Source organism: Lemur catta, chromosome 6 (genome assembly GCF_020740605.2).
Source record: "Lemur catta isolate mLemCat1 chromosome 6, mLemCat1.pri, whole genome shotgun sequence".
Lineage (NCBI taxonomy): Eukaryota > Metazoa > Chordata > Mammalia > Primates > Lemuridae > Lemur > Lemur catta.
The window spans coordinates 1,021,257-1,047,363 of NC_059133.1; the positions used below are offsets into that span (position 1 = coordinate 1,021,257).

Genomic DNA, 26,107 nt, shown 5'->3' on the forward strand with positions numbered 1-26,107 from the left:
CCCCCCCACTGCCGTCCCCCTCCCTCAGGCCCCCGCAGGGTCCCCTCCCCCGCGCGCGGCCGAGGCGCCGGAGCCCGCGCGTCATGGCGGCGGCGGGCGGGGCGCGTCTCGCACGCAGCGCGCCGGGCGGAGCGCTCGCCGCATTGTTTGCTTCGCTGGGGAGCGAGCGAGCGACCCGGCCCGGGCGTCCGAGCCAGACCCGCGCTCCGCGCCCGCCGCCCGCCGCCCTCCGCCCGCGCCCGCGCCCGCGCCCGCCTTCGCCGGCCGGGCCCCCGGAGCCGGGCCTCCAGCCGGGCCCTGAGCCCGCGCCGCGCGAGCCGCCGCCAGAGAGCCCGCGGCCGCCGCTGCTGGGCCGGGAGCCGCCGCGGCCGACAGGAGCCCGCGCCCAGGAGCGGCGGCGGGGCCCGGCCTGCGCGGCCGTTGGCGGAGGAGCCGCGGGCGCCATTAGCGCCGCCTCGGCCGCGCCGGCCCCCGCGCCCGCCCGCCCGCCCGCCGGGCTCCCGCGGCCGCGGCGCCCCGAAGGTGAGTGGGCGGGGGCCGGCCGGGCGGGCAGCGTCCCCGCCGCCTCGTGGGCCACCCGGCGCCGCCGCCTCGGCCCGGCCTCTCGGGGTTGTGGTGCCGACGCCATGTTTGGCAGCGGCGGCGGCGGCGGCTCCGCATTGTCCGCGGGCCGGGCGGGGAGGCCGGGAAACCGGCGAGACCGGGGAGACGGGAAGGCCGGGCGGGAGCCGGGCGGGGAGGCCGGGGAGGCGGCTGGGCCGGGAGAGCAGGAAGACCGGAGGCCGGGCGGGCCCCGGGCCTGGAGCCGCCCGCCTGGGCCGCAGCGGAGCCGGGCCGCGGCCGCAGGTCTCGGGCGGCGCCTGGGCCGGGGTCCCGCCCGGAGCCCGCGCTCGGGGCCGGGGGAGCCTGTGCCGAGCTTGAGGCGTCGCCTTATGTAACTGGCGCGACTTGTTTTGAGACGAGAAACTCCCCGTGAGCGGGGACGTGCTCGGGAGGGTTGCCGGCAGCGCGGCCGGGCCCCGGAGGGCGTGGGTCTGGCTTTCCCGGGCCCTTTCATAAGAAGTAACTTCACCGAGGTGTGATTTACAGAAAGTACAACTCCTGTTGGCGTACGTTGAGTTTGGGCAAATTTGTATACACCCAGAAACAACCCTCCCTCTATTCGAAAACGTTCCCATCACCCCAGGAAGCTCACTCCTGCCTGTGGTCAGGTATCATATAGGTATGGGATTAGGGCAGTAGTTACCTGGCTGGCACCTGCCCTGTCTAGCACTGTCCTGGCTGCCTACGGGAGAGGTGTGTCATTTTCCCATGCACTTAACAGTGGCGAGAGTTTCATTGGCTGGTCCAAAGCCAGGCAGGAAATGAACTGATTTGAAAACGTAGCTGGTCATTAGTGTGGCCCACAAAGCTTTTTAGGATGTATTTAACAACATTATTTGCGTGCGTGTTGCCCTTGCTGCTCCCTCCCCGTGGAGATGCTTGTCCCTGTACAGAGGGCCGAGCACAGAGCTGGTTGGTGTAGGGAAATGATGCGGCAGAAGAGGTTGTTGGTCACTGTGCAGGACAGTGCTGCTAAATGGCCTCTTTCCCCATCACAATTACATTTTCAAATTACAGAGCTGCTGTGACCATTAAGTATCAGGTTAGATTCTTCCCCTTGTAGAAAATGGTTAGATAGCTTCAGTGCTCCCTGGGAGAGTGGGTTTTGAAGGGCTGGTTATAGTTAGAGCTCTTGGTACTTTGCTGTAGAGGGGAAAATTACATGTTTGTCTTTAGTCTGGTGAGTAACCAGCTGTTGCTTCTGCCCCACCTCAGTACTAACATGCGAAACTGTCCCCGGGTGCCTTAGGGTCACCTCCGTGCAGACTGCAGTGCTGACACCCTGGGGGCTGCACCCCCCTCACCTCAGGAGGGATTGCAGGGCTGCTGCTAGCCCAAGGCCAGCTGGGTGGTGGCTTTGCGGATGGCTCCCTGGAATCTAGGGTTCAGGGGGCTCCTGGAGACCCCTGAGATGCAGGTGAGTTGGGGTTTGGTTGACCACATTTTCTCCCACGTTCCTCTTTATAGGGAATTGCTTAATTTCAGCATAAACTATGAATTTGTATTTGACTCTGGAAGAGAAAAAACACAGTCTGTCTTAAAAAGTGCACTTGGGATCCGCTGGGATTTCCTTCTGGAACTTTCCGAGTGAAGCCTGCTCTTGGAGGGCTTCCTGAAGACCAGTGGGTCATTGTGTGGCTGTGAATCCAGGCTCCTGTGGGTGTCCCACTCACCCCAGGGCTGAGGCCAGGGTTCCCTGACATGGCAGGGCCACATGTCACAGTGGGCCTTGGGCTTCAGCTTGGAATATTTGCTTGTGAGTCACTCTTAAAAAATCATTTTGCTTCTTGTCAGTAAAACGTGGTTGTTTGGAGGGAGGAGCTGAGGTGTCCTCACTGTTGCTGCCTAAGGTGCTGCCCTGGTGGGTGGTGGGTGGTGGTCCAGAGTTGGCAGGTCTTCACGTGAGGCTCCGAGACACCAAGCCACCCCAGGGAAAACTGAAGATAGACGTAGTCAGTGATGTTCAGACAGTGGAGGTCTCCATCACAGGGAGGTGGCGGTATGGACTGTTAGCTCACTGGTTTTGCCCAATTCCAAAAAGAGTACATTCTCATAGATCTCTGTGGCTAGGTTTTCGGGCGTCTGAGCCAGTGCTGGCCACCTTTGCAGCCAGGAGCTCTGCAAACAGCGTGGGGCTCCTAGGGGCTCGGCCCTAACTGTGGAGCAAGAAAGGAGCATCTTACCTCCAAGTGTGCCAGGGAGAGAGCAGAGGTGCCCTTTGGTGTGTTGCACGTCTCTGGGTTTGTTTTGAGGAGGCCATGGCCAGCACAGTGGTCCAGCCAGGGCTGAGGGATGCCCTTGAGGGGAAGAGGCAAGCAGGCTTGGCCTGTGAGGTTTTCATGGTGGTCACTGCTAAGGCTCTGCAGAAGCTGGGTTGGGTCCTGTTGGGGTGGAGGCGTCGCTTGAGACCAGTCCAGGGCTTGGTCCTGGTGTGGCTGGTGACCCTGTGCCTTGGTGTGCATGTGGAGGATGTGTTCACAGAGAAGATGCACAGGCTGTGGTCTGTTTCTCCCTCCTTGCTTGTTGGCCCGACAGCAATGCAGCAGGGACTGTGCTGGGGCTCATGGGGCACTCCCCTGGGTCGCAGTAGGGAAGAGAAAGAGTGGGTTTGGGGGGAGTGTTTGATAGAACCAAGTGGCCACTGAGTGTGCCTGCCTCACGGGCACAGCCCTGTGTATGGGCTTCCCGGAGGACCTTCAGCATGCCAGGAAAGCAGCCCTGCGATGGTGGGTTCAGGCTGGGACCCCTACTCTGGAGAGGTGTTGCTGTTGGCTCCGTAGCCTGTTCGGGTGATCTGAAAGGTGACTTGTTAGTGGTGGGGTCCTGGTGCCCTGCAGGGACTTGGGTCAGCAGAGGCCCGGATGGCTGCTCCACACCATCCTCTGGTGGCACGCTCTCTCCTCTGGTCCTGGGGTCACTCCGAGGCCTGGTGACGGTGCTGGTGCGCTGCCAGAGGGTTGTTGGACATGGTCGTGAGTCCTGGGATGAGTGGTTTTCGAAACCTCAGAAATATGTTAGCTGTGAGTTTCATTTTGATTGAGCCCTGAGTTGAGTAGTTGACTCTGCCCAAGTGTACTTTCATGGTTTTATCAAGTCTTTTGTCATCCTGACCGGCATTAACTCTATCTTTGACTTTATTTTAGGTAATCATTACCAAATGAGGAGGAAAGGACGATGTCATCGAGGCTCTGCAGCAAGGCACCCCTCTTCCCCGTGCAGTGTTAAGCACTCCCCGACTCGAGAAACATTAACGTACGCTCAAGCTCAGAGGATGGTTGAGATAGAAATTGAAGGGCGCTTGCATAGGATCAGCATTTTTGATCCCCTGGAGATCATATTAGAAGATGACCTCACTGCTCAAGAAATGAGTGAATGCAACAGCAATAAGGAAAATAGTGAGAGGCCACCTGTTTGCTTAAGAACTAAGCGTCACAAAAACAACAGAGTCAAAAAGAAAAACGAAGCTCTCCCCAGTGCCCATGGCATGCCGGCCTCAGCCAGTGCCCTCCCTGAGCCCAAGGTGCGCATCGTGGAGTACAGCCCTCCCTCTGCCCCCAGGAGGCCCCCGATGTATTACAAATTCATCGAGAAGTCGGCTGAGGAGCTGGACAACGAGGTGGAGTATGACATGGACGAGGAGGACTACGCCTGGCTCGAGATCGTCAACGAGAAGCGCAAAGGCGACTGTGTCTCTGCGGTGTCGCAGAGCATGTTTGAGTTCCTGATGGACCGCTTCGAGAAGGAGTCGTACTGTGAGAACCAGAAGCAGGGTGAGCAGCAGTCCCTGATCGACGAGGACGCCGTGTGCTGCATCTGCATGGACGGGGAGTGTCAGAACAGCAATGTGATCCTCTTCTGCGACATGTGCAACCTGGCCGTGCACCAGGAGTGCTACGGGGTGCCCTACATCCCCGAGGGCCAGTGGCTCTGCCGCCATTGCCTGCAGTCCCGGGCCCGGCCGGCGGACTGCGTGCTGTGCCCCAACAAGGGCGGTGCCTTCAAGAAGACTGACGATGACCGCTGGGGCCATGTGGTGTGTGCCCTGTGGATCCCGGAGGTTGGCTTTGCCAACACGGTCTTCATCGAGCCCATTGACGGTGTGAGGAACATCCCCCCAGCCCGGTGGAAACTGACGTGCTACCTCTGTAAGCAGAAGGGCGTGGGCGCCTGCATCCAGTGCCACAAGGCCAACTGCTACACAGCCTTCCACGTGACGTGCGCCCAGAGGGCCGGCCTCTACATGAAGATGGAGCCTGTGAAGGAGCTGAGTGGTGGCAGCACCACCTTCTCCGTCAGGAAGACCGCCTACTGTGACGTGCACACGCCTCCTGGCTGCACCCGGAGGCCGCTGAACATTTATGGGGATGTTGAGATGAAAAACGGTGTTTGTCGAAAAGACAGCTCAGTCAAAGCAGTCAGGTCCGCATCCAAGGTCAGGAAGAAAGCAAAAAAGGCTAAGAAAGCGCTGGCCGAGCCGTGCGCCGTCCTGCCGGCCGTGTGTGCTCCGTACATTCCTCCGCAGAGGTAAGCGGCGCGTGCAGGCGGGGGTGGAGGACCAGCCTGGAGCGAGGGACACGGGGAGGACGGGGCGGCCTGCAGGGAGCCACGCTGGGTCCTCAGTGCATTTCCTGTTCATGCAGCTCCTGACGTTCCCCAAGATGTGGTCCCGTGCATCACCACATCTCTCAGGGGCATAGCATTGTAAAAGGTTTTAGTCTGCAGATTGTGACAATTTATGGTTTCCTTAATGCCTACCTCGGCCTCGCAGGGTAGGCCAGACACTGTCAGGGTCACTGCAGCCACACTAGTGCTCACTGAACCAGGGTCTCCAGAGCTCAGCATCCTGGTTTTGTTGCCATCTTTAACACGATAAAATGCTATTTCTTGCCTTCCCCCGCAACCAAATTTTGGAACCTTGTAGGATTTTTTAAAAGTAATTTGGAAAACTGAAGTCCTGTGGCTCAGTAAGACAGACGCTGAGGTGGAGATTAGAACGACTGTGGGAGCCTCGGGGAGGGAGGTGTGACCTCCTTCCTGCCCTGTTGCACCCCTTCTCATTTTTCTGATGGTCTCCTTAGTCGCGCAGCGCTGCCTGTGTGCGTAAGGGCCTCGGACCCGGAGCCTGTGTCAGGAGTGGGGCGAGTGGGTGCTGCTGTGGGCAGGCCCGCCTCACTGTGTGTGACCAGGGGCCATGGTTACGGAGCCACCTTGGGTCTGTTCCCATCCCGTAACTTTTGTCCTCTTGTTGGCCTGTTCCTTTTAACCACTGACTTGCTCTTTTTGTTATCTTTAAAAATACTCCTTGCCTTTTTAAGACTCTGAGGTAAATGACGATGAATTTTCACACCAGGGCCTGTGAGTGCTGAGTAAACACTCCTTTTCCAGGTTAACCAGCTCCTCTTGTATCCACGGGATACTTCCTTAATGTTTGAGAGAGTGACACACTTTACGTGAGGGAAGTGGAACTTTAAAACAGTTTTGTCAAGTAAGTGAAGGCTCGAGACGAGGTGAAGATGGAGTGGGCGTCTGCCCCGAGACCAGTTTGTGTGGTACCGTTGTTACAGGGATTATTTTGTAATTTGAAGTGATTCGCTTATTAATAAGGTTGTACTTATTTGAGTAGATGACAGACTTTCAGGATATTTTTATTATTGAAGAGTAAAAATTGCCAGGCGTGGTGGCACACACCTGTTATCCTAGCACTCTGGGAGGCCCAGGTGGGAGGATTGCTTGAGCCCAGGAGTTGGAGGTTGCAGTGGGCTGTGATGACGCCACTGCACTCCAGCTGGGGCAACAGTGAGACCCTGTGTCAGAAAAAGAAAAAGAATAAAAATTATCTTCAATATATTGAATATTAGCCTTTTGTATTGTTTCCCTGTACAGAAGCTCCTTGACTTATGATGGGGTTAGAGCCCGATAAACCCACCCATTGCAAGTTGAAAATGCGTTTAATGCACCTGCCCTGCTGAACATCATTGCTAGCCCAGCCCACCTTGGATGTGCTCAGAACACTTATATTCATTAGCCCACAGTTGGGCAAACCATCTAACACAAAACTTCCTTTATAATAAAGCGTCGAATATCTCACATAATTTATTGAATACTGAAAGTGAGAAACAGAATGGTTGTATGGGTACTTAAAGTACAGTTTCTACTGAATTTTTATGGCTTTTGTACCATCATAAAGTCAAAAAATTAAATTGAACCATCATTAAGTTGGGGACTGAATGATTCATACTTCCAGACACGTGATTAGATGATAGTGTTGGGTCATAATGTGTCACAAGTTCACAGCAAGCTCACTGGCCAGCCGTGAACGTGGTGAGGTCTGTCACAAGTTCAAGTTCACAGCGAGCTCACTGGCCAGCCGTGAGCATGGCGAGGTCTGTCACTTAGAAGATGGGTTTTGTCCCAAGAGGAGGGAGCACGGACTTTGTATTAAGAATTAGAAGTTTAAAGTGATTTCTGTAAATCTTATTTTATTTTGCTTTTTTCCTAAAAATGAAATCTAGTTTCTTTTCACGTACTCTTTACAGAATCAGTAAATTCAGAGAAAATGAACAAAAAGTGCTCAGAATTTTTCTCTTTCACAGAAAACAGAAAGCCTCTGTCAAAACTAAGGTGTCTGTCTTTGCAAATCAACCTGACCAAAAATTGGGTTTTTTTTGAGACAGGGTCTCACTCTGTCGCCCAGGCTGGAGTGCAGTGGAGTCATCGTAGCTCGGTGCAACCTCCAACTCCTGGGCTCAAGCGATCCTCCCGCCTTGGCCTCCCAGAGTGCTGGGACTGTAGGCGTGAGCCACCGCGCCCTGCCCGACTTTTAAAAGGTGGTTTCGCTTGGATTTCTACCTATGAATCAAAAAGTGTAGGATTTGTATCAAAAGCTTCTAAGAGGCCTAAAAATTTCAGCTTTCCTGAAATTGAAGCAAATTGAACAGAAAATGTGATCTAACAAATTGAAAAGCCAAAAGTCTAAATAAAGTACTCCCTTCTCTGTGGTGAGCACCAGGTGAGCACCTGCTCCAGGTGAGGGCGGGGCCTCACTGGGATCCCGTGCCCCACCTGTGGTTCCCGGTGTTGGTGGCAGCACTGTTTGCAGAGGAAGCATTTGCTTGTGGAAAACACAGGCATTGGAGGGGCCTGCAGTGGCCGGGGGTGATTGAGAAGACTTGTGTTTTGTGTCTAAATATTTCAAAGCAGGTGATGTAGCTAAACCACTTCCTAAAGGTATAGTCTGGCCTATGCATTTTTTTCTTTTCCTAATTTAGGAATAAACAGTTATTTCAGCTTGAAGTAGAGATGAAAGAAGCACACCTGGACAGGTGTTCTTGGCCCCACTCTTTACACTCAGGGCTTCCCAGAGTCTCTGGAAGACCCCGGTGTTTGGCACAGGGAAAGAGCTCCCACTACCCGTGGCCTGCGGGCTGCGTGGTGTTGGTCCGACCTCGTGGAGCTGTTGTGAGGGGCAGGCCCTTTAGCGTGCTGCGCGTGGTCAGAGGCCAGGGCTCACTGGCTACTGCTGGAAGCTGGTTCTCAGTCCTGCTGTGGCCCTAGATACAGCTGACCCGGCAGCCCCATGCTTAGGCCCAGGGCACCAGCCTTGGGTGCCTGCAGAAGCTGTCTGAATTGCATGTAGATTGACGTGAAGCTCCTTGGATGCTCAGCCCTTGGTGGGGATGCCGGACGTGCAGTTGTTCAGGCTGTACACTGACCCCGGCCTCTGGACCTTCTAGGGCATCTGGCACAACAGGACGCTCCAGGCCAGCTCGGGAGCTGGCTGGTCGCACTGGAGGACGGACACGGGCCCATCTGAACAATTATTTTGGAGACTGAGAAAGAGAGGACCCCCTCACTCCCTGTGGAGAGAACAAAATCTGCTTTCAGGGACTGTGACTGCTTTTATAATTTGAGTGGTTTAAGAAATTAGGCTTTCAAGTGAAAAAGACAATTCTAAGATCATAGTCTGTTCTTAATGAGAGGGGGGCAGTATGTTTAACTTTTTAGTATTTAGTATTTTTAAACCCCAAAGATTGCTTTTTACTTCTCTGGGCGATGGGCTGTGGAGTAGAGAAGTGGGCATTCTGGAACTCTCTGGGGTCACTGCCAGGGGCTCTGCTCTGGCGTGTGGTGCGGGCTGACTGTGGGCAGCTCCCCGGGCGGTGCAGGGCGCTGTTTCCCTGGGGCCCTCGGCACGGCCCCGACGTGGTCTGCTCGGCTTGTCCCACACGGTTCCCGTGTCTCAGAGCAGGGCCCATTCGTTTCTGTCTTCCTTCCCTTACATACTTCTAATGAGAAAAAAGTTTTCTGACAGAAAAATAGCACATCAAAATTGGGGAAGTTTCCTGGTAGGGAGGGGAGGAGAGAAAAAAAGAGAGAAAAAAAAATCGGGGAACTTACGTGAAAGAAAGTCTGAAGAAGAAAGAAAATTCCCTTTCCCGCCTTTTTCTTCCTTCCAAGAAAAGTTAACCTTTAGTGTGTGCAGTTGCATTTATGTTTCTGGCCCCCTCAGAGCCGGGTTCCCACAGCGTCCGGTCTGCTCATGGGCCGTCGTGCGCTTGCGTGGGGGGCGACCCTTCGTGCAGCAAGGCAGCAAGGTGGCGGCGTGGTGGCTGGGTCCTCCGGGGTGGGAGTCCTGCCCTGGGCTCCTCGATGGCTGTGGTCCGTGGGCTTGCTCCCGTGGCCGGGCTGGACGGCGTCTCGGGAGCTCCGCAGGCGGCAGCTCTGCCTGTGCTCGGCCACGGAAGCACCTGTGTTGGGTCTAAAATAGCGGCTGCTCGGAAGGAAGCACCAGGACAGATTGAAAAGTAAAAACTGCAGGTTTCGAAATGCTGTTACGTGGAAAGGCAGGGCCAGTGCTGCCTCCTGCCAGATTCTTGTCTCCGGTCACTTGGACACGTGACCGAAGCTGCCTTTAGAGAGACCACCGTGAGTGCTGCCTGACATGCCGCTCCCTCCTGCCCCCTGAGCCGGTGCGGGTTTCTCTGTCTTAGTGAGACCGTGGCACGGGATGAGCCAGCTCTTCCTGGCACAGGACGGGCACCTGTGCTCCCGGCTCTACGGCCTGGAAGGACCCTCCTCTCGTGAGGTGGGGCGCACCACATCTGGGGAGCAGATCGGTTTGGATTGAAGCAGCTGAAGCAAATAAAAATAGTGCTGGGAAGAAAATCTGGGTGCTCACAGGGCGGATGTCTCACCGCTTAGTCAGTGTGGTGTTCCGTGTGCTCTCGGACTCTCCTGCAAGGTGTGTGCATTTATCGAACCAAATCAGTGTTCAGAGCGCGGCACTCTGAGATGTCTGCACAGCTCTGCCACCTTGGACACCCCACCCCCTCACCCTCACCCCGGGCCTCGCATGGTGCTGTCCCCTGGGCCGGGGTCTCTGCCCTGAAGCATCCCAGGTGCGCAGAGCAGGCCCTTAGGAGGGAGGAGACTCCGCCAGCGTAGCTGACTCTTACTGTGTGTGTTCACTGTCACCGTACTTCAGCAGAGGTGGAGCTGAACAGTATTTGAACTTGGCTGTGCAGATTGTCACCGCACACAGCGTCCCTGCTGCATGCCCTGCGCTTGCACCCGGAGTGACTGGGGGGCAGAGGCTGTGGGTGTCCTGAGAGCACCTCCAGGGACACCTCCGTGGGCACGTGCGGAGACCCAGCGTGGGTGGTGGGGAGCTTGATTATAAGTTTTTAGTTGGAAATAACTTCAAATTTATTCAGTGTTGCAAAAATAGGAGAACGCAGAACATGCAAGCGGCCCTTTATAGACTCACCTGTCACTGACGTTTTATCCCACTTGTGTACTCTGCACATGCATGTGGCCCTTGCTGACACGTATCGGGGCATGTGCCCAGTCATAGGCACGGCACCCTGGCAGCGAGCAGGAGGGACCAGGGCACCCTCTGTAGCCTTCCCCTCTTCCCGCCTGGGACCCAGGCCGCCTGCTGCCGGTGACTGTCCCGTTTTGTTCTTGAGCTTCTCACATCTGGATGTTTCTGGAGCTTTGTCTGCTGTGACGCTAGTGACTGTGAAGGAGACAGCCCTTCCTCCTCTTTGGTATGTGTCGTTCTCGGTTTTTGGCTTGTCTGGTGTTTTCTTGCGGCTCACTGAGGTTGTGTGGGTGTGGGGTGGGCGCCGTGTGTCTCCCTCACCTGGACTCTTGGAAGCTTGCGACAGCCGCCCTTGCTGGCGTTGACCGTGTTGCGGGTGTCCCCGCTGTTCCGATGGCCTTGGAGATTCAGGACCGTGGTCCCTGCTGCTCAGAGTCGGCCCAGACTGTGGTGGGTGCTTCCTGCTTTGTCAGGCTTTCCGGAAAGGTTTAGAAGAGCAGTGACCACCTCTAGGTTTTCTGTCCAGGGTCTGTCCCTTGTTCTACCCTTGTGTGGGTCTGTCCGTCAGTGGTGTGGGCCGGGAAGGCCTGTTTTTCAGAGTTGTCACCGCAGCAGGGCATAGGCAGGCGGGGAGGTCTGAGGGGTCTGGCCCAGTTGCTTCTCACCAGCTTGCAGGGAGGAGGGGTCCAGGCCCACAGTGCAGTAGGATTTACGCTGTTTGCACTCTGCCAGGCTGGGCTGTCCCCCTCTGTCCCGGCTCCTGGTTGGTTACCTGTGGGGAGAGCCCCAAGACAGCTGGTGGGGGCGCCAAACCTGTCTGCCACCTCGTGGTAACCGTGGCTACCATGGTGATGCCGAGGACCACGTGGACATCTCTGTGGACCAGAAGTGAGAGTGTGGTGTGGCGCACACTCCCGGCTTTTCAGGCTCCGAGGGTAAAACGTGTCGTCCTGCGGGCAAAGACTGGTGCATATGTGCCCTGAGAGGTCAGGAAGTGAGTCCTGTCCGGTGTAACGAGCAGACAGAGCGGGAAGCGCTAGACAGGAAGGAGGACTGTCTCTGAGATCCCACCACCTAGGAGTGACTTCGGGGGACATTATGGGAGCTTTCTTCCAGTCCGTGTACGTGTGTAGGTAGAAATGTTTTTTAATGGCGTTTTTCTACTTTTCATGATTTTTATATAAGAAGCTTTAAAATAAACTAGAGATTAACCTACTCAGAGTTACCGAATGTAAGTTTTGTTTAAAGGAACAGCGATAATCGAACCCCACCTCACTGTTGGGACCCTCCAGCTCAGGAGCCCACCGTGTCCTCACACATTTGGGCTGGGGTCATCGCACCCACATCCCTCCGGTTCTTCAGCGTGTGCACATGCACGGCAGCTCCCTCCGCGGCACTCTCCTTGTCACCGTCTCCGTGGCTCTAGCTTGTTCTGGCATCTGTGAGCCCAGCGTGTGCAGAAAGCGGGTGTCCCTGGGTGGGTGGGTGGCAGCCCCGCCTCGAGCGTGGGAGTCCCCTGGTGGAAGTCAGGGAGGGTTTGCACGGTCGGCCGGAGTGACGGGTCCAGCCCGGGTGGGTTCGTGTGCGCCGTGCGCTGTGGGGCTCCGGGTACCTCCTCCCGCCTGCTGGCCTTGTGCACGGTGCGGCTTGTTCCCTCGGGTTGGCCTATTGTTTCATTTTTCCTGATATCTTTAAAAAATTCTTTTTTGATTCAGAAATCTTTAAAATAGAGAGAAGCCACCTGGCCAGTCTTCCTTCACCTGCTCCTGCCTTTCCTTGTTTGAAGCGAGTCCCCATCGTGCAATTCTGTCCATAAATGTGGCAGTGTATGAAGAGTCTTAAAAACAACCACAGTTTTGTAGCGTCCGATGAACTGGACTGTTGGTTTCCATGTACTGGCCGGGTTACCGGGTTACCTACGTTGTGTACATCTTAGGTCTGGTTTAAGACACCCGCCCTCCCCTGAGCTCGCAGAGCTTCCCTCGCTCCCCCAGTCCTTCGTCCTCCTGGCGTTGACCGTGGGCGCGTGAGCTGGGTCTGACCTCATGAGCCCCCATGCACGGCACGCAGTTTGTGCTGCTTGCGGGGCCAGCCCCGACCCTCGGGCTGCCTCTTGGGTGACCCATCCCTGGACCTCTGGCCACCTGCTCAGGGCCACGCGGTGGCTGCACTGAGCGACCCTCCGTCTGTGGCGGGGCAGCGCCTGGCTCTGCAGTTGTCCTGGCTTCTCTGCAGGGGGGCAGTGGCCTGGCTCTCTGCGCACTGCGGGTCCCCAGCGTGTGCACTGCAGCCTCCTGCCTCAGCCTCCAGGCGCACGCTGGGACGCCTGCAGTGTCACAATAAAGCTCATGGTTTTCTCCATAAAAATCTGTTAGATTTTATTTCTAGGTAACTTATTTTGTTAACTTAAGCTTTTAAAAAAAAATCGACCTTTTTTTTTTTTTTTAGCTGTTTATATAGATATAAGTTTTTGTTTTTGTTTCAGAGTGCACAATACATTATAGGATTCTCTTGGATTTTTGAGCACAGCCTCTGTGAAAAATGATAGTTTGGGTGGACTTTTTAAATCCTTCTGTTTTTGTTCTCAAAACTGAGCTCAGACTGGGCCTGCTGGCCGGGTTCATCTGGAGGGTGACGGTGACATCCTTGCCTTGGTCCTGGCGATCAGAGGGGATCGCGCCACTGGGCTCGTAGGATTTTGAAAATGTGCTCTTATTTCTGCCTCTCCAGTAGTGTTTGATATTAATGTATTTTACATTTTTTGAATAATCTGTGTTTCTGAGAGGAATTTTTAATACATTAACACTGTAGGTTTTAATATATTTAAAAACTGATAGGTTGATGCATACCAAATAATGTGTGCACCCATAGATGTAAATAATGATACCAAATGGCACCCACGGCCCACCCGCAGCCTCAGAGTACGAGGCCCAGCACCCTGCGTGTGCCTGTGGGCCCCGTCCGGCCCCCACTTCTGCTGCCAGTGGGAGAATTTCGTTGGTTTTTTCGTTTGTTTAACAGCTTTTCTAAGATACGAAGTTGTGTCCTCCCCCCAACCCACAGTTTTGCGTTCTGAGTTCTCAGTTACCTGTGATCAGTTGTGGCCTGAAAATATTAAATGGAGAATTTCAGACATAAGCAATTGGTAAGTTTTAAATTGCATGCTGTTCTGAGCAGTGTGAGGAACTCTGAAGTCGTCCTGTATGCCTGGGATGTGGGTCATCCCCCGTCCAGGGGTGTAGACGCTCCCTGCCTGCGAGTCACTTAGTTGCCAGTATTGACAACCCCGCTAGCGTTTGGTACCGTCCAAGGTTTCAGGCATCCCCTGGGGGTCTTGGAACGGACCCCGCCCTTGGATGGAGAGACTGCTGTAATCCACACGCGGTAAAATTTACCACGTGGAGTGTGCACGTTGGTGGATTTTAGTGTGTTCACAGAGCTGTGCGTTTATCACCACAGCCAATTTTAGAACATTTCCATCACCCCGGAAAGACACCACATACCCCATAACCACTGCCCCCTGACCTCCCACCTTCTCGCTCTCCTGCCCCTGGCAGCCACTGATCTGCTTTCTGTGCTGTGGATTTGCCTGGTCTGGGCATTCATGTGGATGGAATCGTGCAACGTTTGTTTGTACTTACGTCTTTAGTGCAGCATGGTTTCAAGGTCCATCCGTGGCGTGGCGTGGCGTTTGTCAGCGCTTCGTGCCTTGTTATGGCTGAATGAGATTCCTTCGTAGGATGGACCACATTTAAACAAATCTCCTCTTCTATCGGTGGATGTTTGGGCTGTCTCTGCTTTTTGGCTATTACCGCATAATGCTGCTCTGAACACTGGTGCTACCCATTTAGGCGAATGTGTGTTTTCATTTCTCTTGGACACATTCCTAGGAGTGGAGCTGCTGGGCCGAAGGGCAGCTCTGTGTTTGCCAGGGCAGCTGCGCCATGTTGCATCTCCCGTGGCTGCCCTGTGCTGCAGAGCGATAACTCGCGTGGTTTTGATTTGAGCTTCCCTGATAGCTGAGATGTTGAGCATCTTTGTGCACATTGTCCTGGCTGTTTGTGTATCTTCTTTGGAGAAAAGTCTGTTCAGAGCCTTTTTCGTTTTTTCATTGTTATCTGACTACTTCTTGCTGTTATAAGAGTTCTTTATATTTTCTGGCTCCTGGACTCACTAATAAGACATGTGATTTGCAGATATTTCCACCCATTCTGTGGCTTGTCTTTTCATCTTATGTACGGTGTCCTTTGAAGCACAGAAGCTCTTAGTTCTGATGGAGTCCAGTTCATCTGTCTCTCTGCGTGGTCGTGCTCATGTCACATCTAAGAAGGCTTTGCCCAACCCAGGTCACTTAATAGGCACTTGCGCACTTCCTCGGAGCGTTTAGGTTTGGCAGCAAGTCGTGCTCGCAGAGCCTCATCTGTCTGAGCGCACACCGCTTCCTTCCCTTCCTCACAAGGAGCAACTCTGTGTTTTCGTGGTGTGAGTGTTGGGCACAGCTGGCAGTAGGAGCACCTGCCTTCTCCTCTGCCCTGTGTTGTGCTGCCCACGCACCCGCCAGGCCGCACTCCTGAGGCCCCGTGGCCTTGCCAGCACTGTGTGTCGTCAGACTTTTAAGTTTGCTAACCTGGTGGGGCTAAAGTGGCGTTTCATGGTGGTCTTAAGCAGCATTTCCCGGGACGCAGAGAGGACGCACAGCTTTTCGTGTATTCACCAGCTGTTGGTGTCCTGTGGTTTCTGCCAGGTGGCTGTCTTGCCTCTGCGAGCCAGCCTGGCTGTGACGTGGGTCAGGGCCGGAGCCAGACAGCCGGGTTAGACTCCTGGTCTGGCTGCTTTCCTGCTCTGTGACCGTTTTGGGCCTCAGCGTCCCTGTCTGTGAGTGGAGGTCACGGTGGCACCCTCCTCCGGGCGGTGTGAGGTGCAACGGAAGGACGGCGGCTCGAGGATCACGCTTGCCTGTTGGCCATCGGGTGCTGCTACTGTCGTCTTCCATCGTCTTGTTAGGATTGTGTCTTTCAAAGACAATTTGAAATTTCAGTCTGATTGCTGGTGTTTTATTTTATGGTCAGTGCTTGTCATATCTTGTTTAATCCTTCTCTGAGGGCCTGAAGATTTTCTGCTACAGCTTTTGTTTGGCCCCTCTCTCCCCTGGGCTCTGCTTCCCCCCCGCGCCTTGCTGACCATCTGGTCCCTGGAGGCCTTGCCGTGGCTGCCCCCCCGTGGAGGGGAAGCCCCCTGGGCTGGGGTCTCTGCTTGCTCCTGGAAGGCTCCCGGTGCCTCACGCCCAGCCCGGCCATCGGAAGTGCCCAATAGTCACTGCTGGTGGAAATTGCTCACATTCAAGTCTTCAGTTCCCTTGGGGGGGCAGGGTTGTCATGAGGTAAAAGGACAAGTTTTTTTTTTTTTTTACGTGGCTTGCCATGTGTTCTAGTGTCATCCACTGAGCAGTTTCTCTGCTCCCTGGAGACCCCTAACCTCTCAATTCCCCGTGTAGGTGGGTCTGTGTCCACGCAGGCCCGATACCGCCGCCCTGCGCTGCGCGTCTGAGCCGTGTCCGCGTCTGCTGGGGCGAGTCCTGCCACATGTGGGGCAGGTGTGGACCTGGGCTCTCAGTTACGAATTTTGGAGTCATCTTGTCAGCTTTCTTGACAAACGCTCTTGGGAATTTGGAAATCTCATGGACTCTACAGATGAATTTGAGATAGTTTATGTATTTACAATATTTTGTCTTTCTCTAACACTGTTTCAATCTAAGTGTCTCCACTTGGACTCTCTTTATTGTCATTCAGTAGTGTTGTCACTTCTCCGTCTGTTGGCACATTCGTAGAATGCCCTTGCAGTCTCAGGGAGCTTCTCTGGGACCCTTCTCCTGCTCCTTTGTCCTTACAGTTTGAGGTGCAGAGAAGTCTGTTCACAGACTGTGCGGTATCGAGACCACGCTGTGTTCCTGGGATCGACCCCCTCGGTCAAGTGTGTCCTGATCACTTGCTCTCACAAGCCCTGCGTGCAGGCCACCCTCTCCCCGAGGGGTGGGACACTGGCCTCGCCAGGCGCTGGCTGCGCTTCCCCTGTCTGTGCAGCCGTGGGCGTGAGTCTGGGCTGACAGACGTCTCACGGTCACCCTCCTCTACAGAGTCATCTCTTCCTTTGTTCTTTTGAGGGTGGGCGTAGATTTTAAAGTATTGATTCTATTTCTCAATTTTGGTAAATTACATTTTTCTATAGATTTGTTTTACATCTTAAGTGTTCAGATTTATTAGTATAAAGATATTTGTGATATTAATTTTTTTTTTTTTTTTTGAGACAGAGTCTTGCTCTGTTGCCCGGGCTAGAGTGAGTGCCATGGTGTCAGCCCAGCTCACAGCAACCTCAGACTCCTGGGCTTAAGCGATCCTACTGCCTCAGCCTCCCGGGTAGCTGGGACTACAGGCATGCTCCACCATGCCCAGCTAATTTTTCTGTTTTTTAGTAGAGATGGGGTCTCACTCTTGCTCAGGCTGGTCTCGAACTCCTGACCTCAAGTGATCCTCCCGCCTCGGCCTCCCAGAGTGCTAGGATTACAGGCATGAGCCACCGTGCTGGGCCCAAAGGGTTTTTTTTTTTTTTTTTTTTGAGACAGAGTCTCACTTTGTTGCCTGGGCTAGAGTGAGTGCTGTGGCGTCAGCCTAGCTCACAGCAACCTCAAACTCCTGGGCTTAAACGATCCTACTGCCTCAGCCTCCTGAGTAGCTGGGACTACAGGCATGTGCCACCATGCCCGGCTAATTTTTTCTATATATATTTTAGTTGGCCACATAATTTCTTTCTATTTTTAGTAGAGACAGGGTCTTGCTCTTGCTCAGGCTGGTCTCGAACTCCTGAGCTCAAGCAATCCACCTGCCTTGGCCTCCCAGAGTGCTGAGATTACAGGCTTGAGCCAACGCGCCTGGCCCTTAATTTATTTTTTGCTTATGGGTTTCATTAGAGTTGTAGGTTTGGCAATTCTCATTGTAGTTCCTCGAGGTTTTGCATTTGATGTGTTCAAGTTTCCTATTGGGTGGTCCATACAAATTTGGAATTTGGTGAATTCCTCTGTCACTGTGTAGTGACCCTCCGGACTTGGTGACGAGGCTGCCCTGGCTCAGCTCCTGCTCAGTTGGGGGGACGGTGGGATGCACAGACCCCTGCTCCCACACACCCAGCGCCTCCCTGTCCGCTTCAGCCTTTCTGTGGTCTTGTAAAATGAATTTTTTTCAATTTGAAAAATTCTCTTAATTATCGAGTTTATCCATTAACTTTTACTGGATTACTGATATATTTGGATTTATTTCTATAACTCGTTTTTTTTCTGATGTATTGTTTCAGATGTTTTTTCTTTTCTGGAGTTAGGGGCATTTTTCCTCTTTTACTTATTTGGAAGGTCTACATTCCATTTAAACTTTTTATTTTCAAAATTTTTCAATATTTTATTGTAAAATACGCTTAACATTTACCATCTTAACCATTTGTAAGTGCACGGTTCACTGGCATTAAGCATATTCATCACACAGTTGTGCAACCGTCACCACCCTCCGTCCCCAGAACTTCCTCATAACCTCAAACAGACTCTGTCCCAACTGAACACTAACTCCCTGCTTCCCCTCCCCCATGCCACATTCCGTTTCTGTGAATTTGATCACTGTAGGTCCCTCGTGTACCTGGAATAAACAGTGTTTGTCCTTTTGTGTCTGGCTTATTTCCCTGAGCACTTTTTCAGGATTTACCCATGTTGTAGCATGTCCTGGAATTTCTTTCCCTTTCAAGGCTGAATACTAGTCCATTGCATCCATCACATTTGCTTTTCCATCCGTCCACCGATGGGCATGTGGGTTGCTTACCGTTTCAGCTATCCTGAGTACTGGTGTTATGAACACGGGTGTGTAAGTACCTGGTTGCTTTCCTGTTCTCATTTCTTTTGGGTGTGCACCCCGAAGTAGAGTTGCTGGATCATGATGGCCATCCTAGCTTAATTTTCTGAGGAGCCACCGTACTGTTGCCCACGGTGGCCGCACCACTTCACAGTCCCACCACCAAGGCACCGGGTTCCCGTTTTCCACGTCCTGGCCAACAGTTACTGTCTTTGTTTTATTTTTTGATAGTAGCTATCCTGATGAGTGTGAGGTGGTGTCTCATGGCTTTGATTTGCATTTCTCTAATGATTATTGATGTTGACCATCTTTTCATGTGTTTATTTACTATTTGTATGTCTTCTTTGGAGAATTGTTCAGGTTTTCTGCCTGTTTTTGTATTGGGTTTATTTTTTGTTAAGTTTTAGTTGTTATCTGTATATTCTGGACATTAATCCCTTATCAGATATATGATTGCAAATATTTTCTCTCATTTTGTGGGTTGCCTTTTATTTTGCTGATACTGTCTTTTTTTTTGAGACAGAGTCTCACTCTGTTGCTCTGGCTGTAGTGCAGTGGCATCATTATAGCTCACTGCAACCTCCAACTCCTGGGCCCACTTGATCCTCCTGCCTTGGACTCCTGAGTAGCTGGGACTACAGGCGTGTGCCACCATGCCCCGCTAATTTTTCTATTTTTTGTAGAGATGGAGGCTCACTCTTGCTCTGTGTCTGGTCTTGAACACCTGACCTCAGGGGATCCTCCTGCCTTGGTCTGCCAGAGTGCTGAGATTACAAGCATGAGCCACCACACCTAGCCATATGTTTTCTAATAACAGTTTTAGAATTTTAGGCCTTACATTTAGATCTTTGATTAATTTTGAGTCAATTTTTGTATATAAAGTGAGGTAAGGGTCCAGTTTCTTTTTTTTCCACGTGGATATGAGCACCACTTGTTGAAAAGATTGTTCTTTCCACACTGAATGGTCTTGGCCTTCCTTGTCAGCAGTGATGTGACTGTGCATGTGAGGGTTTGTTTCTAGGCTGTTCCACGGGCCTGTGTGTCTGCTAGCTGGTGTCCCACCCTGGTTTGATTGCCGCAGATTCGCAGAAACTGAGAGCCTGCCAGCTTTCTTGTTTTTCAAGATTGTGTTGGCTCTCTGGGGCACCTTGGGGTTCCATATGGATTTTTAGAGTGGGTTTTTCTGTTTCTGCAAAATAGTATTGGGCTTTTGATGGAGATTGTACTGAATCTGTAGATCACTTTGGGTGGTACTGACATGGTGACAATGGTTAGTCTCCTCTCCGTGCCTTCCGTTGTAGTTGTCTCCGTGGTCCCCTGTTAGAGTGTTGCTGTGTCAGCACGTGTGCGTGACTGCCAGTCCCAGTGTCTTCCCTGCTTGGACAATCCGGGAACATTGATGTCGGGACTCTGGTGACTTCCCCTCCCTGTAGGGGCTTTTCTCCCCATCTTTATTCAGACTTGTGTGTCACCCTCCCCTAAGGCGGGCAGACACAGGAACTTGTCACACTTGCTTTTGTGGCATCTCAGTCCAGCCTTTGGTCCACAGAAAGGATCACTTTCTGTGTTTCTAATATTTATGTCTTTGCTTAGTTCTCTGATTTGGGGTCTGTTTTCCCTGGACTCTGTGTTGGAGCTGCGGTAGGGGCTCCAGTCTTCTCACCTGGGAAGCTGCTCTTCCATCCTCTTCCCACTCCGCCTGATTCTGGGTTCTTCTGATTCGTTTGCTCACATGAGCCCCCCAAAAATAATTTTGAGAAGCTGTTAGTGCCTTCCACATTTTTGATTTGGAATCTAGCATTTTTCACCCCAAGGTCAAATAGTGGAAAGGCAAATTTCTGGAATGTTGGAAGTGGATGTCACTTTGGACAGTGATCCAGAGGGTCTGGACAGCTTGGCGTTGCCCTGTACCTCCACCTGGGACGCATGGCCCTCACCCACACCTGCTTCTGGCACCCACTGTCCTTGCACTAATCCATATGCCAGCCACACTGGGCCTCAGAATGAGGTTCCTTCCTGTTTGGGTTGTTAACGTTGTCAGTACACACTCAGCAAATACACAACTTGAAAATTCTTACCTGTAAGTGACGTTTAATGTGGATGCATCTCTTAATGAAATGGGGTTTTAAAAAGACAAGTTAGCGTTTCCAGGGATGAATATTGTTTACTGTTAGAATGAGACAGATTCACCCTTAATTCTGCTTATAGTTTTTGTTTTTATAGACATAAGTCTGGAAAGTTCATTACATATGTAAGTAGACTGTGTAAGCAGTTTTGTTGTAACAATATATTCAATTTTTAAATTTCCTTCCAGTTATACCAAAAATCCCAAACTCTTGTTTATCAGCTGATCTCCAGCTTGATCCTCCGTAAATTTTGCCGGAAGCTAAAAATGGGCAGTCTCAGGCCTGTAGAAAAGTTACTAGGTTATTAAGTATGAAATGTCCAGTTTTCTTAAGTGCTAAGTTTGACAGTTGGTATCTCTGACAGTTCACTTTGACACATCTTGTTTTATGTTTATTGTGAAGGTGCATCCTCAGTCTTTCAAATGCATGTTTTGGCTTGTAATTATCTTTCAAAAATTTTTTCAGAGCAATTTCTGTAAAACCATGGATAAATGAAGTAAAAAATTCGTATTAGTTTTGAATATTAGTTCTGTCATGGAAGCAGTGTTGTGCAGACAACTCAAAATATCAACGAAGTGTCTGGGAAGGATGTGGCTAAGGAACGCATAGTACTTCGATGGTTTGAGAAGTTCTATTCTGGTGATTTTGATTTTGAAAATGAGCCACGTGGGTGACCTGAGACCAAGGTGATAATGATGAGCTGAAAGCTGTCATGGAAGCGAATCCATCTCAGCTTACGCCTGAATTAGCAGCAAGGTTTGACGTTACTATTCTGACAATATTGGACCATTGGAAACAAATCAGCAAGGTAAAGAAGCTGGGTAGATGGGTTTCGCGTGAATTAAACAAGCGTCAGAAGAGAAATCGTCTCGAAGCTTGTTTTTCTTTGTGTCACAACATAAAGGTGAACCATTTTTACACTGTGTTGTTACATGTGATGAAAAATGGATTCTTTTTGACAATCAAACGTTGGGCACAATGGTTGGATAAAGATGAAGTGCTGGAACACAGTCCAAAACCAAATATTCATCAAAAAAAGCTACTGGTGTCTGTTTGGTGGTCCAGCGCTGCTATTATCCTACAGCTTCATGAAACCTGGTCAATCAGTTACAGCGGATGTCTCCTGCAACCATTTGGATGAAATGATGAGGATGCTTGTGATTAATCAGCTGAGATTTGTCCATAAAGACAGGCCAATCCTCTTGCAAGACAACACTCAACACATGTCACACAAACAACACTGCTCAAACCACAGAAGCTGCACTTGGAAACTCTCTGTCATCCCCTCTATTCACCAGACTTTGCATCAACTGACTACCACTTTTTCCAGGCTTTGGACCACTTCTTGGAAGGAAAAGTATTCAATTCTCCACAAGCTGTGGAAAATGTCTTTCGTGATTTCATCACTACTCGCTCTCCAGGCTTCTTCACTGCTGGCATAAGCAAGCTACCGTTAAGAAGGCAAAAACTGTGTTATTAGTTTAGGTGCATACTTTGATTAACTGTACTGCTTCTTGTTTGAGATTTAATAAACTATACTTCTGATTCGAAATCGGACATGTCGTATTTAATAACCTGATAGAATAACCTGGCATTGCCAGTCATTTGGTGTTTCCATGTCTGATGTATCTCCAAAGGATTTGTCACCAAATCTTACCGTGTGTATTTCAGTTGTGCCTGTGAATCTTTGAAGGTGCCTCATTTATTACATGTATAAAGGCTTGAGCAAATCTTCAGTATACTCTTGGCACTACCATTTGTTTTTGTTTTTTTTGAGACAAGGTCTTGCTGTGTTGCCCAGGCTGGTCTTGAGCTCCTGGGCTCAAGTGATCCTTATGCCTCAGCCTGTTGAGTAGCGGGGACTGTAGACTGTAGGCCTGCACCACCGTGCCTGGCTCTAAATTTTTTAAGTATTTTTATCAAAGCCTTGTGCTTACAACCTGTGGGCTGTTCACATGTCCAGAAATTCTGACTCTGGAAAAGAAGGTGTCTTGTTTTATGAGGTCAGAGTCTTCCTCTATAAGCTTATAGCCATAGCATTTCTTTGGATTTTCAAATTGTTAGAAGATAGTTATATCTGTGTTGCCTCATTTGATCATTGAAATAACCCCGAGTGTATACATAAGCATGAAAAGAATCTGTATTCCTGTTAAAATGTATGGAACCGTATGTGTTAAGGTTTGTGTAGTTTACTTCCCGTGAGTGACGCTGCACTCTGAAACCAGCAGCCCCGGAGATAACCAGGTCCAGCCAGCCCGACCTGCCGAGGAGCAGCCTTTTGTGGGGGCTTTGGTCACAGCCGGGGTGTGCCCAGCTTGTTTCTGCTGGAGCCCACCCTGTGCCCCCTCTGTCATCGGTCGGTCATTGGGAGGTGACCTCATGGGCAGGTGTCTGGCCTTGAGCATGCAGACCTGCCGGCCCTCTGAGGTGGGCAGGATGTGGACGCCCTAGCGGTGGGTTCCATATCTGCATGGAAGCTCTTGGCACCTTCCTTGTCAGTCTGGATCCTTTGGGCCACTCTTGCAAAGCCCCTGACAGGGTTCCCAGTGTGGACTTGGCCTCGAGGTTGGTTCCTAGTTTGGTTGGTGTCCTGCAGGGCCACACTCAAGCCATACCCTGCATGGGGTGTCTGCGTGGTGTTGGAGAGATGCTGACTGTCTTGGTGGCCCCACGTGCCCCTGAGGCAGTATCTCCTGCAGAATCAGCCAGGAGTGACAGCCCCTTGTTTGGTGCAAATCTTGAGGACAGACTGGAATTGTCAGGGCTGGCATTTTTATTCATTGATTATTCTGTAAAACTTCTGATTTGCATTCTTTTAGAAATTTGATCTTAAAATCCCTTAATTTTTGTTATGAAATTTTGAAATTTGGTGCAAAATGAGGAATGACTCTTGTTTGCATTTTGTGCTTTTGTTCTGTTAAAGTTTTGGTTTATGATCGGATTTGTGTTAATTTTCAGGGACCTTGTGAGGCAAGGTGATGAATCATTTTTTGTTGCAGCAGGAAGGACAATAACAATGACATGAAGGTTTCTGATTAGTCTTGAAGGGTTTTAAAATTGTCATCTTTTCCCCGCATGCAAATGTTTTTACCAGTTTGCACTTTGTAGTCCCCAAAAGGATGGTGAGACTTGCACATGTCTGTGATGATTGCAGCGGGAGCAGCAGCTGCTCTCGCCTCAGCTCTGCCCAGTCGCTGCCTCTGCCCCGAGTTGTCTCTTTTCGCCTTGGAGGTGATGGGGAGAACCAGCGCCCACTTCTCTGCCCCTCCCGAGGGCGAGCAGTGGTCTGAGATTTGGTCACGTTGGAGCCGAGGGAGCTTTTGTTAGACAGTGGAGGTCAGCTGTGCAGGTAGGATGACACGGAAAGAATTAAAAAAATATTTAAAGCTTTGCTCAGCATACTTTGTTTCTAGATATTTATCTGATAAATGTTTTAGCGACTTAAAGGCGGATGAAATCTTTAAATAATTGGAGATTGTGAACTTTGTTTCAGCAGTACCAGGGATGATAGAAATTATGTGTCATGGCTTAGGGAGAAAAATAAAGTGAACACATGGTTTTATTAAAGGTATCACTGTTATTTCTCGTTTCCATGATGAAAACATTTTAATATACTGCTTCATAGCTAAACTCTGAGTTTTTCCATGTTTTAGATTAAATAGGATTGCGAATCAGGTGTCCATTCAGCGGAAGAAGCAGTTTGTGGAGCGAGCCCACAGCTACTGGTTGCTCAAAAGGCTGTCTAGGAATGGCGCCCCCCTGCTGCGGCGGCTCCAGTCCAGCCTGCAGTCCCAGAGAAACACGCAGCAGGTATGTGGCGCGGTCTCCGTAGACCTCTCCGTCTCTCGCCCTCCCGACATCCTCCTGACCCACTGACCAGACGTGGCACCTCCAGGGAGAGGTGCCTGGGGCAGGCCGACGGGCCCTGACACCTGGGCCCAGGGCCCAGAATTGCAGGAGTGGGTTCTTGCAGCCTGGCTGTGAACTACGCTGTGCAGGCCTCTGAGCCGAGCTTGCTGCCTGGGGCTGGGTCCTTCCTCCCTGTGCCTGGCACAGGGCCAGCTCTGGGGACGGAAGGGATGCCCAGGGATGCCACTGCCACTTTGGTCATTCGGAGTGGGGCCAGCAGGAGGTGGGGCCTGATGGGCAGGGTCTGTGTGCTGGACCCAGGGTTTGGGTTTTGGAACCACAAGGAATGACTGATTTTTAGGCCCTTACCCTGAGGGCTGGTTGAGCCTTGAAACAGTGGGGAGGGAGAGGCCGTGAGATCCAAGATGGACAAGGGGGAGCTGGAATCGTCCCTTTTTTTTTTTTTTTTTTTTTTTTTTTGAGAGAGAGTCTCGCTCTGTTGCCTGGGCTAGAGTGCTCTGGCATCAGCCTAGCTCACAGCAACCTCAAACTCCTGGGGTCAAGCAATCCGCCTGCCTCAGCCTCCCAACTAGCTGGGATTATAGGCATTCGCTGCCATTCCCAGCTAATTTTTTCTATATATTTTTAGTTGTTCAGCTAATTTCTTTCTATTTTTAGTAGAGACGGGGGTCTCGCTCATGCTCAGGCTGGTCTCGAACTCCTGAGCTCAAACGATCCACCCGCCTCGACCTCCCAGAGTGCTAGGATGACAGGCGTGAGCCACCACGCCTGGCCTGGAATCTTCCTTTTTAAAACAACAAACCCAAACAACTGTACATTTTAGTAGTCGAGTAGTCAATTTGGGTTTACAGAATCACCTGATACTGTAGAACAGTTCTGAAAGGATGGATTCAGAAAGGAAAGAATTGGCTACTATGAGATGTCACAAAAATAAATTGAAAACAAAAGTGGGTCTTTTTCACACTGCTCACTGGTTTTTGCAGGGAATGGCTGGTCTTGTGGCCTCCCTTTCCTGCAGCGCACTTTGGGGGGCACCTCCAGGGGCTGGGGGTTGGGGGCTGGGAGGACTCGGCAGAGCCTGTGGACTCCATTTTTACTACAACCTTGGGCACAAAACAGATTTGCTAAACTGCTACAAAACGGTGACTCTCTTTCTGAGAGAATTCCCAGCCTGCAGTGTTCACAGTTGGATCCCCTGTGGCTGCCGGACCTTCTGTCTCAGAGGTGCTGCTGCAGAGCCAGCACCGGGTTCTGGTGCCCGAAGTGAGCTCGGTTAAGCACCTGGGGCCGCTGCTGTCCTCCGTGGGGTCACCAGGCCTGCCCTGTAGCAGCCGTGAGTGAACGGTGGGCTGCTCTCTGGATCCGGCAGGGTACAGCTTGTGGGTCCCATTCTGGGGGTGGAGTCCTCATTTCTCACAGGGACCTTGGGGCAGTGACTTCTCAGTGCCACAAGTGTGTTTGGCCGTGGAGTGTTCTGGGGCCTCCCGGGCGTCCAGCCCCTAGGTCGCCTCTCCACTGTGTTCTGTGGGGCCGACGGTGGCATGTCTGTCCGGGGGAATTTACTGCCTGGGAGGCTGCTCAGGTTTGTAGGTCGGCCCCTACGTATAAGAAGCCTTTGTTTAAAAGTGCCTGGCGCAGAGTAGAGGCTTAGGAGAATACTTTGTGGTTGAACGAGTCAGCTACGTTTTGCATCCCATGGTGTGAGACATCGGTCGCTGGCCATCTCTCTGCCATCCCTTTCACACTGCAGCCCCCCAGGGGCCTCTGGCATGTGGGAAAAGGGGCTTTAAGACGTGAAG

At 51.7% G+C, this 26,107-nt stretch overlaps 1 protein-coding gene across 1 annotated transcript in view; it reads left to right on the forward strand.

The window, feature by feature from the left end:
- The first annotated feature begins 3,117 nt into the window (after positions 1-3,117).
- BRD1 (bromodomain containing 1) overlaps positions 3,118-26,107 on the forward strand; it is a 49,275-nt gene continuing 26,285 nt past the window's right edge. Inside the window, 2 exon segments of the mRNA XM_045555380.1 lie at positions 3,118-5,127; positions 24,092-24,248. Of these exon segments, the coding sequence (XP_045411336.1) occupies positions 3,761-5,127; positions 24,092-24,248 (1,524 nt within the window). The 5' untranslated portion in view covers positions 3,118-3,760.